Below are 18,034 nucleotides of genomic sequence, written 5' to 3' on the forward strand. Positions count from 1 at the left end.
TTTGATGTCATTTCAAATCATATGGATTCTTGTATTTTGGCTGTCTGTTTTTGGATTAAGTGATGGGAGTATCATCATATTTTTGCAATTTATAACCAAGAATATAACGCTGCTATGCACCATTGTAGAGCATTTCACCAATAAACTGCCCTCATGTTTAAACTAGGGGGCTCTTGCTGCCAACATAGACAAGAGACCATACAAACCAGTGAAAGGACCAACAAATTAGTGATGACCATTTTTTTCAGGACCGCAGTCACAAGCAGCCAAGCATATTGACCTAGGTGACTATATCACTGATAATAAATCGCTAGAAATAATTGCAGATGACTCACTCAACAGATGACCTAATAGATTTGCAAGAACAAACTGGTGAACCAACTGCTATCTCAGAAAATTATGTCACGCTATATTTTGGCATGTAGTAGTAAATCCAATGTCATTTTCCTTAGGTTCCTTTGTATGAATGTATTCATATAGAAACAGAAGGGACTAAAGAACAATAGGACAAACCTGATGGGAGGGCTCCTTGCTTCCCATTGTTTATCTGCGCCTGCTTGGACCGAAGCTTGAGCATGTCTAGTTCCACCTGCTTTAGCTTTAGTTTCACATCCAACATCTCCTGCATAATCAGTTACGACAACCATTTTAGGTCGCTAGAAGATCCCAAATAGAAAACAAGTTACTCAACAAGGATAGCTTACATCTTTTACTGGTTTGTTACTGTAATTGCCACCATCTTCACGAACAGAAGACCCACTCTTGGACTGTGCAGGGCTGCTAATTTGCTGACTTTGCAAAACATCAGTTCCTGAATTTAGCCGCATATTTAACTGGGACAATTTGTCAGATGCTGATACATGTCCTTTTAACGAGTTTGCATGCCGTGCTGGTTCAGAAACTGATGCAGGTGAGCTCTTCACCTTGGATGTGAACTCATTCAAACTTTGTGAAACAAAACTTTTCACTGGCGGAGTTGAAGTAGACTTCTGGCTAATAACATCTCTAACTTGATGACGATTACGCTCCACATCACCAAAATTCAACCGACCGGTCAGCCTGCTTCTGTTGGATTTCTCCCCGGGCTCATGTGCGTGTGCTGTATTGACATCTGGGTAACTACTGGAAAAGTTTCCAGAATTTGATCTGTCAAATAAATCGCCTTCCGTACTTGAGTTAACACGGCATCTTCGTTCATGCTCAGACACCATTAACTTGGCCTTCTTATGCATTATATTTTCAACATGCATGTTGTCAGCTTCTGTAGCTAAACCTTGATCCTCCATAGCAGGCTTCCCTAGCCTGTCCCAAACATTGCGGGGCCTTCTCATGGATTCTGGCACTTCACCATCATCAGTTCCCATGGCCACAGGCAAACGTCTTGTGGAGGAATTTCCGCCAAGATGCTCATCATGGGGTTCCTCTGCATTAGGTTTTCGAATAACAGTAAATCAATATCAAAGAATACCACTTTTGATCTTTTGGCAAACAGCCGACCCCAAAACTTAAACCCAGGACTGCTAGTGTAGTTTCCCGAATCAAATGGAGTACAGAAAGGAATATGGATCAGCTCAAGGTAGTATTAGTAATTTTGGTAGTTACCATTTCAACTCTACAATCTAGTATTCAAGGATAAGGAATGTCGAGAAACATAACATGGATTCCCTGACTCCATGCCATAGGATCAAAGTCCATACAAATTGCAAAATCATATAGTTTTAAAAAAAATATAGTTTGCCAAAAAAAAGATACTCCCTCCGTTCTTTTTTATAAGACATTTTGGACAGCTGACATTGAACTGTTTTGGGCATTGTCTGAATTGTCTAAACGTCTTATAAAAGTGAACAGAGGGAGTAGAAGATACGCACCAAGAGAGTCATCGTTTAGATCATAGAACAACACTATGGAGTTATGTTATAAAGTCCATATATGGTATTATTGCCTTTAAGGTTGCCTCTGTAACGTACTTTGGCAGTGTGGCCATTTCCGGCAAAAGCAATTATTCTCTTTTTCAATAAAACAATGTTTGAATCCCTTCTTTGTTCGATCCATCTACAAGCAAACAGACAGAACCATTTTTTCATACAATCTCAGTTGCACCTTCAAACTTGTACTCTCATTCGGGATTGAGTTGAGACAAGCCAAACTGGACACCAAGAGCCTGAATCAGTACAACACTTCAACCAAACTGGACAGACACATGAAAAAAGTCCTTTTAAGGGACATTTGTGAGAAACTTAGCCACTTCAACTTTCTAGAAATACATACACAACCTCCATAACTAAGGGAAATCACATGTTACTTGTATGTATAGAACTTAAAGGCAAATGATTTTTCATAAGTTAAAGTAGGATAATCAGAACCTTAACTCCATTTAAAGTCACACCTAAGCATGCAAGCTAATCAGGGGATGTTAGATAAAACAAGAGCAAGCACATGACCCCAAAAAAAGATTGGTTACAGACCATCTTGAATCATATTCAGGCAAGATAATTTTAACGGAGAACTATAGGGATGACCGAAGATTGTATATTTATTGATATAGAAGAAGAAAATTACAAGACTAAATACTAGGATATTTACAGAGATATTCATACAACTTTGGAAGGACATTAACCCGCAAAGTAAGAAAGCATCGTTATCTTCTTTAAAAATTGAATCGCCTAGCCTTATAGAAGCTGGTAAACATCTTTTTTAGTAGAAAAAAAATGCAGCATACAGTAAAATACAAAGTACAAACAAAATGTTCAGATGAAAAAAAGAGAACCGGTTTTGATAAAGGGGTGTGCATGTGACATATAGATGTGGTCCAGTATATTATACATGGCATGAGACATTTAGTACTTCTCGTGGGTGTATTGAGTAGTTTGAAGTAGCTATCATATGTCAAATGGTTCAAGAACATATTGTCCTAGAATTGAGCTGTCGCATAAGAAAAAAAATGCTTGCCTTGCATCAATGTATGTTCAGTCTTTGCAGCTACACCAGACTGCCGCATGGAGGAACTTCTGCCACCTGTTAAACTCCAATCTTTCTGCTCTGACATAGAATCATCAAGTTAGATGCATCCTTTCCATAGCACATCCTACAAATGTAGGTACTTAACAACAGATGCATGGCCCATTGAGTATTTACCTTCTGATGCTGGCCCTCCCGATAACATTCGTCACCAGCCACCATTTTAGGGGAAATGGTAACAGTTGAACTAATGCGTCGCTGGGCCACATTTTGTCCCTTACTTAAATCAAGCTTGTGAAGGCCATTATGCTCTTGTGGTACTAAGATATTTGAGTTTGCCTGCTCAACAGTGGATGAGTTTGACTGAGTGTTCGTAAGTCATGATACATGCATAATTTGGGCATTTTGACTTGAAAGAAGTTAACGGATGCTCAATTAAGTTGAACTAGTGGATAACTGGATATGATGAAGACAATTAAATGTTGTGTGGCGACTGATGATTGTAAGAGGAAAGAGGGTAAGATCCTTACAATATGAGCCTCCCCGGGTTGGGTTTTTGAGACCAGAAGATTTTTCTTGTCATTCCGGTCCTGACTTTCATTTTCCAGCCTATGTTGCACGCTAGAATCATTAGCCAGTGCTACAGCCGTTTTGCTTAGGTAACCCCAAAGCCTGCTTAGTCATGCAAAAAAACATCATGGCCTCATAAAAGTACACATATCAAGAACACAACTAATTGATTAAATGGCAGCTATAATACCATGCAACAAATTTTGCACTATCATCACCAAGAAAGGCCTCCAAATCATCGCGTGCTTGATACTGATGTTTCCCATTACAAACTAAAATTACAATGTACTCCTTTAGTCAGGGAGAAAAGAAAAGAAGAATTATCAGTCATTATGCAATCAACAGCTATAAAGCATCTTGTTTATATTAACATGAAAACAAACATACCAAGAACTCAAACAGTCGAATCTTGCATATTTGGCAAAACATGCAATGAAAACTCACGGTTATCCTACCAACTAAACTAAAGAGAGTAATGTAGTTCTCAAACCTGGCATACAACATAGCAGCATAGAAAACTGAGGAAGTTGCCACATGCACTTATCAAGTGAGGATGCCAAGGTTGTGCTTCAATGTTTCTTCTTTGAGATTATCAATCTAAGACCCAAAAAAATCTCTTTGCTAAATCCGTTTAACAGCAGCCCTCAACTCTCGCTCCAGGAAGACTTATAGGAGAACATGTCTAAAATCTAATGAAAACACATTAGGTGTAGGCAAGAGGGAACATACACCCTTTTCTTTTCTTCTTTTTTTGCGGGTGAACATACACCCTTTTCGAAGGGAAATGATCACTAGATATGTGTTGAGACACTCCACTGCCCCTTCGCATGTCTTCTTATGCAAATATCCTCTTCATTATCATGAATTGGTCAAATCACCAATCTACAAATATAATTGGACAATTGAAATTGTACTGAACTACATGTGTTCACTTTATCTCAAGGTGATGTGAAAACAATACAATCCATTTTACAGCCTTCAATATTACTCCCTCCATTCACAAATATAAGATGTTTTGGATATTTCAATATGGACTACATACGGACTGAAATGAGTGAACAAACACACTAAAACATGTCTATGTGCAACCGATTCAGGAAAAAGTTAGAACATCTTATATTTGCGATCGGAGGGAGTATTATACAATGTCTCTACAGTCTTCCATGTCAATGAAGCAGCACCCAGAAACATCTTAATCACCTAAAGAACTGGTGAAAGTTACTACTGAACAAAACTCATCATCAGTGTCCCGTCATATTTGACTCATAGATCATATAAACCTGACCACAACAATACATTTGTGCCTCAAACACACTGGCTTTGCCACAGTTAGGTGTTGGTAGCATTATGAACTTATGCTTTATGAAGTATCTATAGGCTTGTGTACTATAATGCTTAATTTGCAAATTGTAGGGCACAGCAATGGAACAGAGGCGCACACAAAAAAAAAGTGAAATCAAGGCTATCAACGAGGAAAGGAGGTAGGTATATCGAATTGATAAGGACTGTTTATGAGGGTTAAGAAGAGAACACACTGGTCCGTTATGTCAGAAAACTACTTTAAATATATCTTCGCACCACTTCTGATGCGATTGAGGCTGGGACGACCAATTAGAAGGCTCACGTTTCTGAATTGAGATCCTGGGAAGTCCATACCTAACTAATATAGAGTTCCTAGGAAAAGTTAAACAAGCTGAATGTTCCAGATAGATAGTCTAATCCATCACCTCTCCAACTTAAATTTCACTTGGGTGCCAATCTGCCAATCACTCGACCCAGGCAGAGCATTCAACAAACAAGCACATGCATATAGTCCATTCAGAGCCACCCCAATCCCCTTGGTACAGCCCCAGACGCGGAGGCCCATCCACACTCACATCGTGACATTCCCGAGACCAATTAGCACACGGAACCACGCAGGATCGAGACGCAACCGCATCCCACCAAGCATCGGCACTGGCAAGTTCTAGGGCACGCGTGCGTGCGAGAGAATGAAGGGGATATTTGGGGTGGTACCGCGAGGGTCTCGTCGGAGTAGTTGCCGAGGAATCGGGGGAGCACGTCGGCGACGGCGGAGCGGAGGTCGGCGGCGGCCGGCGAGCGCCGATCCATGCGGAACGACCGCTCCTCGGCAGCGAACACCCGCCGGAGCCGCCGCTGCAGCTGCTCATCCGCATCCGCCTCCTGCCCCATCTTTCCGCCTTTTGGGAAAAGGCAGTGCCCGTGGGTGAGAATCTTCTAGCGGCTACTGGGGCCAGTCGCTACTAGTATGTGTCAGCGCCAGCCTGCGTGCGTGCAACCGGTGTGCTGTTTACCGTCCCTTCCATGCTCCCAGCGTTTTCATCAATCGTCACTTCGAGTTGTTCCAATCTTTTGAAAAAATTGGATATCGATTTTTTTAGGGATGGATATCGATTGTTTACGTGTAGGGCTGCATTTTGTAAAATATTTGTCCTCTAGCCCTTTTTACTTTTTTTAGGTTAAAGCTAAGTTTTATTGATCGAAAGCTACATAATAAGATGCAAAATTGATCATGGGTTGGCCCAACCACAAGCGACGCCCCTGCTCAAGAAAATTTAAATACTTAGCTAAATTATATGCATATAAATTTGCCGCTCGACCTTCAAATAAATGTGCAATTAAAATATGTTGCTTGCTGCTTGATCTCCTCGATGATGTTCCCGTAGCTGCTACCCGTTCCTTTGTCGATATCCTTGATCATCAGTTTTGAATATGAAGCAACAACAAAGTTCTAGAGAAGCAAATGTTCGGCTAATGATAAAGTCTCGCAACATGCGATTGAGATATGCCCTAGAGGCAATAATAACGAGAGATATGACCTCGGCCTCCCTCTGTCGATCTGTAAGCTTCACTCCTCAGCACTGGACCCGCTCGTCGACAAGGTCGCGAGGAAGTTGTCCACCTGGGGTGCATCAATGCTCTCACTTCCTGATCGACTATCTCTTGTTCGCCATGTGCTGTGTGCCATCCCCGCCCATATTTTGACCGCTCTCACCCTCCACAAGTCCGTGTTGGCTCATGTCAACCAGGTGATCCAAGGCTTCCTTTGGGTTGGTCGCAAGAGAGCCAATGGTGGACAATGCAAGGTCAACTGGGCGCGCGTGCGCTGCCCGGTTCAGCTTGGGGCCCTTGGCATCTGAGATATCCACCGTGCCGGCATCGCCCTTCGCGTCAAATGGGTATGACTGCAGCGGACTGACAGTGGGTGCCCTTGGGCCCACCTCCTGATCCCTGTATGACCCCGACGTTCTTGCGATCATGTGCGCCTCCACGTCCTGGATTCTAGGCAATGGCTCGAGTGGGTGTTTTTTACGGATCATTGGCTGGAGGGTCGTTGTATTGCCGACATCGGCCCACTCGTCCATGGCTTGGTCCCCCGTGGTGCGCCGGGATTCGTGACATTGTCGCACACTGGGTGTTGGCGTAATGATAGGCCCCTTATGTCTTGGAGCTTGTTGACATAAACAGTTTGGGACTTATGTGTTTGCTAGTGCACACCGAGTAACAAGTCCCTGAGATCACGAGGAGTTTGATGTAAACGACGAAGGTAATCTCCCTGCGTTGCAGTGTAGGTTATCACCGAAGATTATGATAACAAGAGTGACCCCTCAAATATTGTTGAAGTGAAGCAATTGGTTCGGTGCCTGTTCGAAGAAAATGACTGCGTCCGAGGAGAATGACGACGAAGTGAAGACGTAGCATTTATTTCGTTGTTTTTCTTCTTTTTGTTGAGTCACATGACCATTGTACTATTAAGAGGGGTGTAGTGTTCGAAACTTTGATTCTCCGATGCTAAACCCAAATCCTATGAAAGTTGCGAGAGAAATCTCTTTGTGCTCCGAGCAAATACTTGCCAGCAAGAGATTGTGATCTTCTGAGAGATTTGTCTCGGACCGAGGAGTTAGCATTACTTGTTCCTCAAGTAATGTTACCGTTGCTCCAAAATCTGACGTTGTGAACGTGTCGGTTGGCCATTGGCTGGACTGCATGTCCAAAATGGTCATTTCCCACCAGGGAAGGCTATGGCTATAAATAGCCACCCCGCGCCGGCTTTGTCCGGCGGCTACTCCGTTTGATTCTGAGAAGATTCTTGAGCAACGCTCTCTCTGAGCGATTTGGGTTTAAAATCCACCGAGAGAAAATCCCTAGAGCCGAAGGATTATATAGTGGTTCAGCATCACTCGAATCTAAGTCTAGTACGATTCGTCTATTACTCTTGAGAGATGCAAACTCTCTAGATGGTTAGGTGTCAATTTCTTCAGAGACCAAGAATGATTGTGATTCTCAAAGAAGTCTGTAAAGGTTTGGAGATCGCCTCAAGTATCTACCACGACTGGTCGGCATTGGTTGATGAACCAATTGTCGAGGAGAATAGAGTGAAGAGAGTTTATCTTCCGTGTTAAGTCACAACCCCTCCAACCAGACGTAGTCCTAGTGCAGAAGGACGAACTGGTTGAACAAATATCATGTCGCCATCGAGCATCTCTGGTTACCTCTGCTACCCATGTTTACACTCTATTTGTCTTTCCTCATGTGATTTGTCTCGATGCATGCTTTAGTTTCCATTCGGTACTTAGTTATAGCTCGTTGTAGTTTGTTTTTCGTTTGCTCCGCTGCTGGGTTCCGAGAGTTTGGGGATTTCTGAAGAAATTTTAAAACTCCCATTCACCCCACCCCCCTATGGTAGACATACTTTGTTCCTACAATTGGTATCAGAGCAATGTACTCCTTGACTATGTTCATTTTGGTCTAACCACCTTGGAGTTTAAGTATGTCTTTGGTGAGCTACAAGTCGCATCTCAAGATTCCCATCTTCGATGGGATGGACTATCCCTTCTGGAAGGAGAAGATGAAGATCTGTCTCTGAGCTATTGATGATGATATGTGGAATGTGGTGCATTTTGGGTTCACGGTTGAAATACCTCAAGCCCCCACTGACTAGGAGAAGAAACTCATTCAGATGGATGCTCAAGCTAAAGATGAAATTGGTGGCCATCTCTCTCGTGCTCAATTTCTTCGCTATCGTCAGTGTGAAACTGCGAAGGATTCGTGGGACGTTCTCGAGAATATAAATGAAGTGTTTCAACTAAAAAAGAAGCTCGAATTGATACTCTTCGAGCGAAATTCAATTGATTCAAGCTCGTTGGTAATGAAAGATGTCAGCAAACCTTCGATCGTCTAAGTGACATAGCAAATGAGCTTCAAGGTCTCAGTGCCAAAGACATCACTGATCATGAAGTTGTAAAGAAACCGCTCTGATCACTTGACAGTTCATTCGACACACTTGTCCTGATGATTCGTGAATGAGCTGATTTCAAAACCCTCGACTCTACTGATATCATGGAAAGACTGAACACCCACGAGGAACAAGAAGAAGAGAAAAGAGATCTCTATGGCTCAAGTCAATGCAAAAATCATGCTCTTAAGGTTGTAGCTGATTCTTCCTCTGATGGAAGTTCCGAAGAAGATTCAGATGGCACAGAAAGGCCCAGCAAAGATCTTGCATTAATCATGAAAAGATTCCAGCGCCTTCACATGAAGAGCCAATTCCAGAAGAAAGGTTCAAGCAACTCCAACGGTTCAAAAGAATAAAACTAAGCAATATGATTAAACCATGTTGTTTTACCCTTAGTGGCAACAATACAAATACGTGCCTCTCTGCCCCTACTGTCACTGCGTGAGGACACCGCAAGATTGAATCCACTACAAAGCACCTCTCCCATTGAATATAAATCAACCTAGTTGGCCAAACCAAACAGATAGATCAGAGAGAAATACGAAGATATAAAAATCATGCATAATAAAGTTCAGCAAAGACTCAATTACTTTCAATGAATATTACAAATCATAAACCCACAATTCAGCGGATCCCAACAAACACACCGCAAAAAGATTACATCAAATCGATCTCTGAAGAGAACATTGTATTGAAGATCAAAGAGAGAGAATAAGCCATCTAGCTACTAGCTATGGACCCGTAGGTCTGTGGTGAACTACTCACACATCATCTGAAGGGTGGCAAGGTTGATGTAGAAGCCCTACGTGATCAATTCCCCCTCCGGCAGAGTACCGGAAAAGGCCTCAAGATGGGATCAAGGAAGAATAGAAGCTTGTGGCGGAAGAATTGTTTCGGGTGGGTCTTTGTTGGTTTTGGGATTTATGGGAATTTATAGGCTTGGAATTAGGTCAAAAGGGGCTGCATGGGGCCCACAAGCTCAAGTGGTGTGCCCCCTGGGGGTGCGCCATGTGAGCTTGTGGCTCTTTAGTATCTCTTCTGGCCTCCTCCCGAAGCTTCGAGGGTCCCTTCTGGTTCAGAAAAAAAATCATTGTGTTTGGACTCCGTTTGGTATTGATTTCTGAAAAACAAAAAAACACGTAGAAAACAGGAACGGGCACCGGGCACTAAGTTAATAGGTTAGTTCCCAAAAATGATATAAAATTGCATATAAAGCATCCAAGATTGATAATATAATAGCATGAAACAATCAAAAATTATAGATACGTTGGAGACGTATCACTAGCCCACTATGAAACGGGTGCCACCTTCTGTGCACGACACCGAAGGCCTGCCGTTCATGAAGCATGGATGTGTCTTCAGTGTGCACAACCGGATGAACAACATGTTGGGACATGATACTTCTCCAACGTATCTATAATTTTTGATTGTTCCATGGTATTATATTATCTGTTTTGGATGTTTTATATGCATTAATATGCTATTTTATATGATTTTTGGGACTAACCTATTAACCTAGAGCCCAGTGCCAGTTTCTATTTTTTCCTTGTTTTAGAGTTTTGCAGAAAAGGAATACTAAACAGAGTCCAAATGGAATAAAACTTTCACGATGATTTTTCTTGGACCAGAAGACATCCAGAGGACTTGGGGTGCATGTTAGGGAAGCCACGCAGCAGCCACAAGGATGGAGGGCGTGCCCCCACCCTTTTTGGGACCCTCGTGACTCCACCGACCTATTTCTTCTGCCTGTATATTCCCATATATCCTAAAAACAACTAGGGGAGCCACTGTCGGTGTCAAAACCGGCGGATCTCGGGTAGGGGGTCCCGAACTGTGCGTCTAGGCCGGATGGTAACAGGAGGCAAGGGACATGAAGTTTTACCCAGGTTCGGGCCCTCTTGATGGAGGTAAAACCCTACGTCCTGCTTGATTTATATTGATGATATGGGTAGTACAAGAGTAGATCTACCACGAGATTGGAGAGGCTAAACCCTAGAAGCTAGCCTATGGTATGATTGTTGTTTTGTATGTTGTCCTACGGACTAAAACCCTCCAGTTTATATAGACACCGGAGAGGGTTAGGGTTACACAAAGTCGGTTCAATGACGACGAGTCCGGCGCGCAGATTGTCTTCGGCATTGCAAGGTGGGTTCCTCCTCCAAGTACTTCATAGAAGATTTTGAACACAAAGATAGTGTCCGGCTCTGCAAAATAAGTTTTCACATATTGCCATAGAGAGAATAATATTTACACAAATCTAATCTGCTGACATATTCCATAGTGTGACGCACCACGACCAAGCCTTTATTTGAATCGTTTTGTTATCCCACCTCAGCGTGTCACGCGAGGCGGTTTCCTTGGCACGTCTTGTTAAAGCAGAGATCGTGTCCCCTTATTCCGGGATTCTCATCAATACGGGCGTGGGTAACCCAACCGCTTCTAGGACTCCTAGACTATAGGCAAGTCCAAACGGCGACGGAGAGGACGCTTGATAGTCACCCTCTTTATAAAGGGACAAGGCTCTTACTTTTTTTCCCTCCCGTGCTCAATCGAATCCTTCCCCCACCTCAAGCTCAAACACCCAAGGTTCAGGTCAGGTGCTCCGAACTTTCAATCATGTCCGGATCTAGCCTTCAAGGCCGATGGGTTCCTTCCTCCGTCACGGAAGAAGACATCAAAAAGTTGAGGGAGGCCAGATATCTGACCGCCGAGGTTATGCATCAGCTGCCCGCCCGAGGGCAGGCCGTCCCTTCCCCCAAACCCAACGAGAACGTCGTGTTCGTCTCCCACTTCCTCCGAGGTCTAGGCCTTGCTCTGGATCCTTTCGTCAGGGGTTTGATGTTTTATTACGGGCTAGATTTCCATGATCTAGCTTCGGACTCCTTTCTTCATATCACGACATTTATTGTCGTGTGTGAGGCCTTCCTCCGGTTACCCCTCACTTTGGCCTGTGGCTCAAGACTTTTGAAGTAAAGCCGAAGATGATCGAGGGGCAACATGCAGCGTGTGGAGGTGCCTCAATACGCAAGATGACGGGAGCTCCATGGCCTAAAGGTTCCATTCCAGAGGTGTCTGAATTGTGGCAACAGGAGTGGTTCTACATCACGGCTCCTAGAAGTGCCAAGTGGGCGGTCGCCCCTGTTTTCCGCTCGGGCCCTCCACCACAACTGATGTCATGGATCAGCAGAGGTCTGAGCTGGGGTCCAGCCAAGGACGTGCCTATACTGCAAAGCCGCATTCGAGATCTCTTCAATGGAGATTTTAGTTTGGTTGCGGTAATACAAGTTATGCTGGTCCGTCAAGTCCAGCCTTGCAAACATCGGCCCCTTCGCTTGTGGGAGTTCAATCCTGAGGGACCGCGTGTCATTCAAAATTTCCTCGGCCTGACGCACGAGGAGATGTACAAGTCATTCTTCGGACCTCAAGTAGAGTGTCCGGAAATCACCGAGGACGTGGGCCTGAGCGGTAACCACGCCGCCGAACAGGTAAGGAATCTTCCGGCCGAACATACTATCTCTCATTTGTTACGAATTTATTTCTAAGAGTTCGCTTTTTGACCAGGACTGGATAACAAAGGCGAAGTTGATTCGGTGTTTGGCCCCCCTCCCTGAGGGTTTGGACAATCCGGTATTGGAAAAGATGCTCCAGGTCGCACCTTGCCCGGAGCCCTTGAAGGAAGATACTGGGGAGGATAATACGGGCGGACGCGGGCCCCCAACGCTGCCCACTCTAACCGAGGGAGCGAGCGTCTCCATGAAGGAAGACGACCGGAGGAGGAAAAGGACTGCGCCCGGGGATTCAGAAGCCGAAGCTTCCAAACGGGAGAAGAAGTCTCCCACAGAGGGTCGTACCTTGGGGGGTGCTTTTGCCGCACAAAGTCCGCGGGGGGATCAATTCTCCAGCGAGTCGTAAGTGACCCGAAATACTTTAATAGTACAGGTATGCCCTCTTTTTCTTCTGAGAAAATAACCACCGCATTTATTTTTGCAGTTCGGGCCTTAGCCCCTCTCAAATGAGCTCGTCTTCGGGGGATCTTCTTCCAGAGATGATGGAGAGCGAAACGCCTCCTCCGGACTCCTCCGCTCCAGAAGCGGGTGACGCCGAAGTGTCATCGCGGAGGGCCTCTCCGAGTCCAGTGAGGCCAGAAGATAATCCCATTGACCCCCGAAGCTCCCAGTGTCCGGCTCCCGAGGAGAGCAGACAAAAGGGTCCGGCACCGTCTGGTGTGCGATCGGATGTTCTGAGGGGGTTGGTGGGGCGAGCGGCCATCTCAGATGAACACCATATGCTGATGAATACGGTGATGGAGAGAATCTCGTCCGCCGAAAACGGATTGCATGAAGCTTTTATGAGTCTACTGACAGGCTTTGAGGTACGTAAAATAATGTATGATAGTCCTGCACATGCTAGGTGTGCCCTGTGTAGATAGTAGCCCCTGAGACTCTGGTTGTCGTCGGAAACAACGACGAACAGAGGATCATATTCCCAGGTAATAACCATACTGCCTCTATGTGCAGGTGATGGAAGCTCCGGTGGCTTGCCAGACTAGCGGGTTTGCCCATTTAAAACGGCAGTTGGATGCGACAGACGCCGACATCGAGTTTGTTAACAAAAGGCTTGATGAGGCACATGGTAAGTGTCATTATCTGGTGAACGCCACATAGTAAGAGCAGCGTGATGCCAGTATCTTTAGTATGTTGTGACTGCAGATGGAGCCGCCACTGTTGAAGCCTTGCGGGCAGAACTTGCCCGAGCCAAGGAACAAGCGAGGTTTGGTAATGCGGCTGCTTTGAAGGCGGCCGAAGAGTTGAAAGCCAAGAAGGTCGCGCATGGCGAGAGCCGAGATAAGATGGCCAAGATGGCCATAGAATTAAAAGCCGCCGTCGACCATTGTCGGTGTTGGAAATATGCCCTAGAGGCAATAATAAATTAGTTATTATTATATTTCCTTGTTCATGATAATCGTTTATTATCCATGCTAGAATTGTATTGATAGGAAACTCAGATACATGTGTGGATACATAGACAACACCATGTCCCTAGTAAGCCTCTAGTTCACTAGCTCGTTGATCAATAGTTGGTTACGGTTTCCTGACCATGGACATTGGATGTCATTGATAACGGGATCACATCATTAGGAGAATGATGTGATGGACAAGACCCAATCCTAAGCATAGCACAAGATCGTGTAGTTCGTATGCTAAAGCTTTTCTAATGTCAAGTATCATTTCCTTAGACCATGAGATTGTGCAACTCCCGGATACCGTAGGAATGCTTTGGGTGTGCCAAATGTCACAACGTAACTGGGTGGCTATAAAGGTACACTACGGGTATCTCCGAAAGTGTCTGTTGGGTTGGCACGAATCGAGACTGGGATTTGTCACTCCGTGTGACGGAGAGGTATCTCTGGGCCCACTCGATAGGACATCATCATAATGTGCACAATGTGATCAAGGAGTTGATCACGGGATGATGTGTTACGGAACGAGTAAAGAGACTTGCCGGTAACGAGATTGAACAAGGTATCGGGATACCGACGATCGAATCTCGGGCAAGTGTTGTACCGATAGACAAAGGGAATTGTATACGGGATTGATTAAGTCCTTGACATCGTGGTTCATCCGATGAGATCATCATGGAACATGTGGGAGCCAACATGGGTATCCAGATCCCGCTATTGGTTATTGACCGGAGAGTCATCTCGGTCATGTCTGCATGTCTCCCGAACCCGTAGGGTCTACACACTTAAGGTTCGGTGATGCTAGGGTTATAGAGATATTAGTATGCGGTAACCCGAAAGTTGTTCGGAGTCCCGGATGAGATCCCGGACGTCACGAGGAGTTCCGAAATGGTCCGTAGGTAAAGAATTATATATAGGAAGTGCTATTTCGGCCATCGGGACAAGTTTCGAGGTCATCGGTATTGTACCGGGACCACCGGAAGGGTCCCGGGGGTCCACCGGGTGGGGCCACCTGCCCCGGGGGCCACATGGGCTGTAGGGGGTGCGCCTTGGCCTACATGGGCCAAGGGCACCAGCCCCTAGAGGCCCATGTGCCAAAGGGACAAGAGGAGGGGAGAGTCCTAAAGGGGGAAGGCACCTCCGAGGTGCCTTGGGGAGGATGGACTCCTCCCCCCTTGGCCGCACCCTTCCTTGGAGGAAGGGGCAAGGCTGCGCCCTCCCCCTCTCCCTTGGCCCTATATATAGTGGGGGGAAGGAAGGGCAACCATACCTAAGCCCTGGCGCCTCCCTCTCCCTCCCATGACACATCTCCCTCCTCCCGCAGCGCTTGGCGAAGCCCTGTTGAAATCCCGCTACTTCCACCACCACGCCGTCGTGCTGCTGGATCTCCATCAACCTCTCCTCCTCCCTTGCTGGATCAAGAAGGAGGAGACGTCGCTGCTCCGTACGTGTGTTGAACGCGGAGGTGCCGTCCGTTCGGCACTAGGATCATCGGTGATTTGGATCACGACGAGTACGACTCCATCAACCCCGTTCTCTTGAACGCTTCCGCTTAGCGATCTACAAGGGTATGTAGATGCACTCTCCTTCCCCTCGTTGCTGGTTTCTCCATAGATAGATCTTGGTGATACGTAGGAAAAATTTGAATTTCTGCTACGTTCACTAACATTGGTATCAGAGCCAGGTTCTATGCGTAGTTTCTATGCACGAGTAGAACACAAAGTAGTTGTGGGCGTTGATTTTGTTCAATATGCTTGCTGTTACTAGTCTTATCTTGATTCGGCGGCATCGTGGGATGAAGCGGCCCGGACCAACCTTACACGTATGCTTACATGAGACTGGTTCCACCGACTGACATGCACTAGTTGCATAAGGTGGCTAGCGGGTGTCTGTCTCTCCCACTTTAGTCGGATCGGATTCGATGAAAAGGGTCCTTATGAAGGGTAAATAGCAATTGGCATATCACGTTGTGGTCTTTGCGTAGGTAAGAAACGTTCTTGCTAGAAACCCATATCAGCCACGTAAAACATGCAAACAACAATTAGAGGACGTCTAACTTGTTTTTGCAGGGTATGCTATGTGATGTGATATGGCCAAAAGGATGTGATGAATGATATATGTGATGTATGAGATTGATCATGTTCTTGTAATAGGAATCACGACTTGCATGTCGATGAGTATGACAACCGGCAGGAGCCATAGGAGTTGTCTTAATTTATTTATGACCTGTGTGTCAACATAAACGTCATGTAATTACTTTACTTTATTGCTAACCGTTAGCTATAGTAGTAGAAGTAATAGATGACGTGACAACTTCATGAAGACACGATGATGGAGATCATGGTGTCATGCCGGTGACGATGATGATCATGGAGCCCCGAAGATGGAGATCAAAAGGAGCAATATGATATTGGCCATATCATGTCACTATTTGATTGCATGTGATGTTTATCATGTTTATGCATCTTATTTGCTTAGAACGACGGTAGTAAATAAGATGATCCCTCGTTAAAATTTCAAGAAAGTGTTCCCCCTAACTGTGCACCGTTGCGACAGTTCGTGTTTCGAAGCACCACGTGATGATCGGGTGTTAGATTCTTACGTTCACATACAACGGGTGTAAGCCAGATTTACACACGCGAAACACTTAGGTTGACTTGACGAGCCTAGCATGTGTACAGACATGGCCTCGGAACACAGAAGACCGAAAGGTCGAGCATGAGTCGTATAGAAGATACGATCAACATGAAGATGTTCACCGATGATGACTAGTCCGTCTCACGTGATGATCGGACACGGCCTAGTTGACTCGGATCATGTAATCACTTAGATGACTAGAGGGATGTCTATCTGAGTGGGAGTTCATAAGATGAACTTAATTATCTTGAACATAGTCAGAAGGTCTTCGCAAATTATGTCGTAGCTCGCGCTTCAGTTCTACTGTTTAGTTATGTTCCTAGAGAAAATTTAGTTGAAAGTTGATAGTAGCAATTATGCGGACTAGGTCCGTAAACTGAGGATTGTCCTCAGTGCTTCATAGAAGGCTTATGTCCTTAATGCACCGCTCAGTGTGCTGAACCTCGAACGTTGTCTGTGGATGTTGCGAACATCTGACATACACATTTTGATAACTACGTGATAGTTCAGTTAAACGGCTTAGAGTTGAGGCACCGAAGACGTTTTGAAACGTCGTGAAACATATGAGATGTTTTGAGGGCTGAAATTGGGATTTCAGGCTCGTGCCCACGTCAAAAGGTATAAGACCTCCGACGATTTTCTTAGCCTACAAACTAAGGGAGAAAAGCTCAATTGTTGAGCTTGTGCTCAGATTGTCTAAGTACAACAATCGCTTGAATCGAGTGGGAGTTGATCTTCCAGATGAAATAGTGATGGTTCTCCGAAGTCATTACCACCAAGCTGCTAGAGCTTCGTGATGAACTATGATATATCAGGGACATATATGATGATCCTTGAGATATTCGCGATGTTTGACACCGCGAAAGTAGAAATCAAGAAGGAGCATCAATTGTTGATGGTTGGTGAAACCACTAGTTTCAAGAAGGGCAAGGGAACAAAGGGATACTTCATGAAACGGCAATTCAGCTGCTGCTCTAGTGAAGAAACCCAAGGTTGAACCCAAACCCGAGACTGAGTGCTTCTGTAATAAGGGGAACAGCCACTGGAGCAGAATTACCCTAGATACTTGGTAGATGAGAAGGCTGGCAAGGTCGATAGAAGTATATTGGATATACATTGTGTTGATGTGTACTTTACTAGTACTCCTAGTAGCACCAGGGTATTAGATACCGGTTCGGTTGCTAAGTGTTAGTAACTCGAAATAAAAGCTACGGAATAAACGGAGACTAGCTAAAGGTGAGCTGACAATATGTGTTGGAAGTGTTTCCAATGTTGATATGATCAAGCATCACACGCTCCCTCTACCGTCGAGATTGGTGTTAAACCTAAATAATTGTTATTTGGTGTTTGCGTTGAGCATAGACGTGATTGGATTATGTCTATCGCAATACGGTTATTCATTTAAGGAGAATAATGGTTACTCTGAATAATACCTTCAATGGTCTTGCACCTAAAATGAATGGTTCATTGAATCTCGATCATAGTGATACACATGTTCATACCAAAAGATATAAGATAGTAATGATAGTACCACCTACTTGTGGCACTTCCACGTAAGTCATATCGGTATAAAACACATGAAGAAGCTCCATGTTGATGGATCTTTGGGCTCACTCATTTTTGAAAGGTTTGAGATATGCGAACCATGTCTA

General features: G+C 44.8%; 1 protein-coding gene across 1 annotated transcript; it reads right to left on the bottom strand.

The window, feature by feature from the left end:
* Positions 1–457: 457 nt before the first annotated feature.
* Positions 458–5,841, bottom strand: LOC125537863. The gene is made up of 7 exons (XM_048701181.1): positions 5,545–5,841; positions 3,719–3,819; positions 3,489–3,630; positions 3,136–3,297; positions 2,950–3,034; positions 705–1,423; positions 458–622 (listed from the first exon to the last, which is right to left on the bottom strand). The coding sequence occupies exons 1-7, from the start codon at positions 5,719–5,721 to the stop codon at positions 473–475; spliced, it is 1,536 nt and encodes a 511-aa protein (XP_048557138.1). The 5' UTR covers positions 5,722–5,841; the 3' UTR covers positions 458–472.
* Between the last annotated feature and the right edge of the window lie 12,193 nt (positions 5,842–18,034).

The sequence above is a fragment of the Triticum urartu genome, chromosome 2 (assembly GCF_003073215.2).
Source record: "Triticum urartu cultivar G1812 chromosome 2, Tu2.1, whole genome shotgun sequence".
Classification (NCBI taxonomy): Eukaryota; Viridiplantae; Streptophyta; class Magnoliopsida; order Poales; family Poaceae; genus Triticum; species Triticum urartu.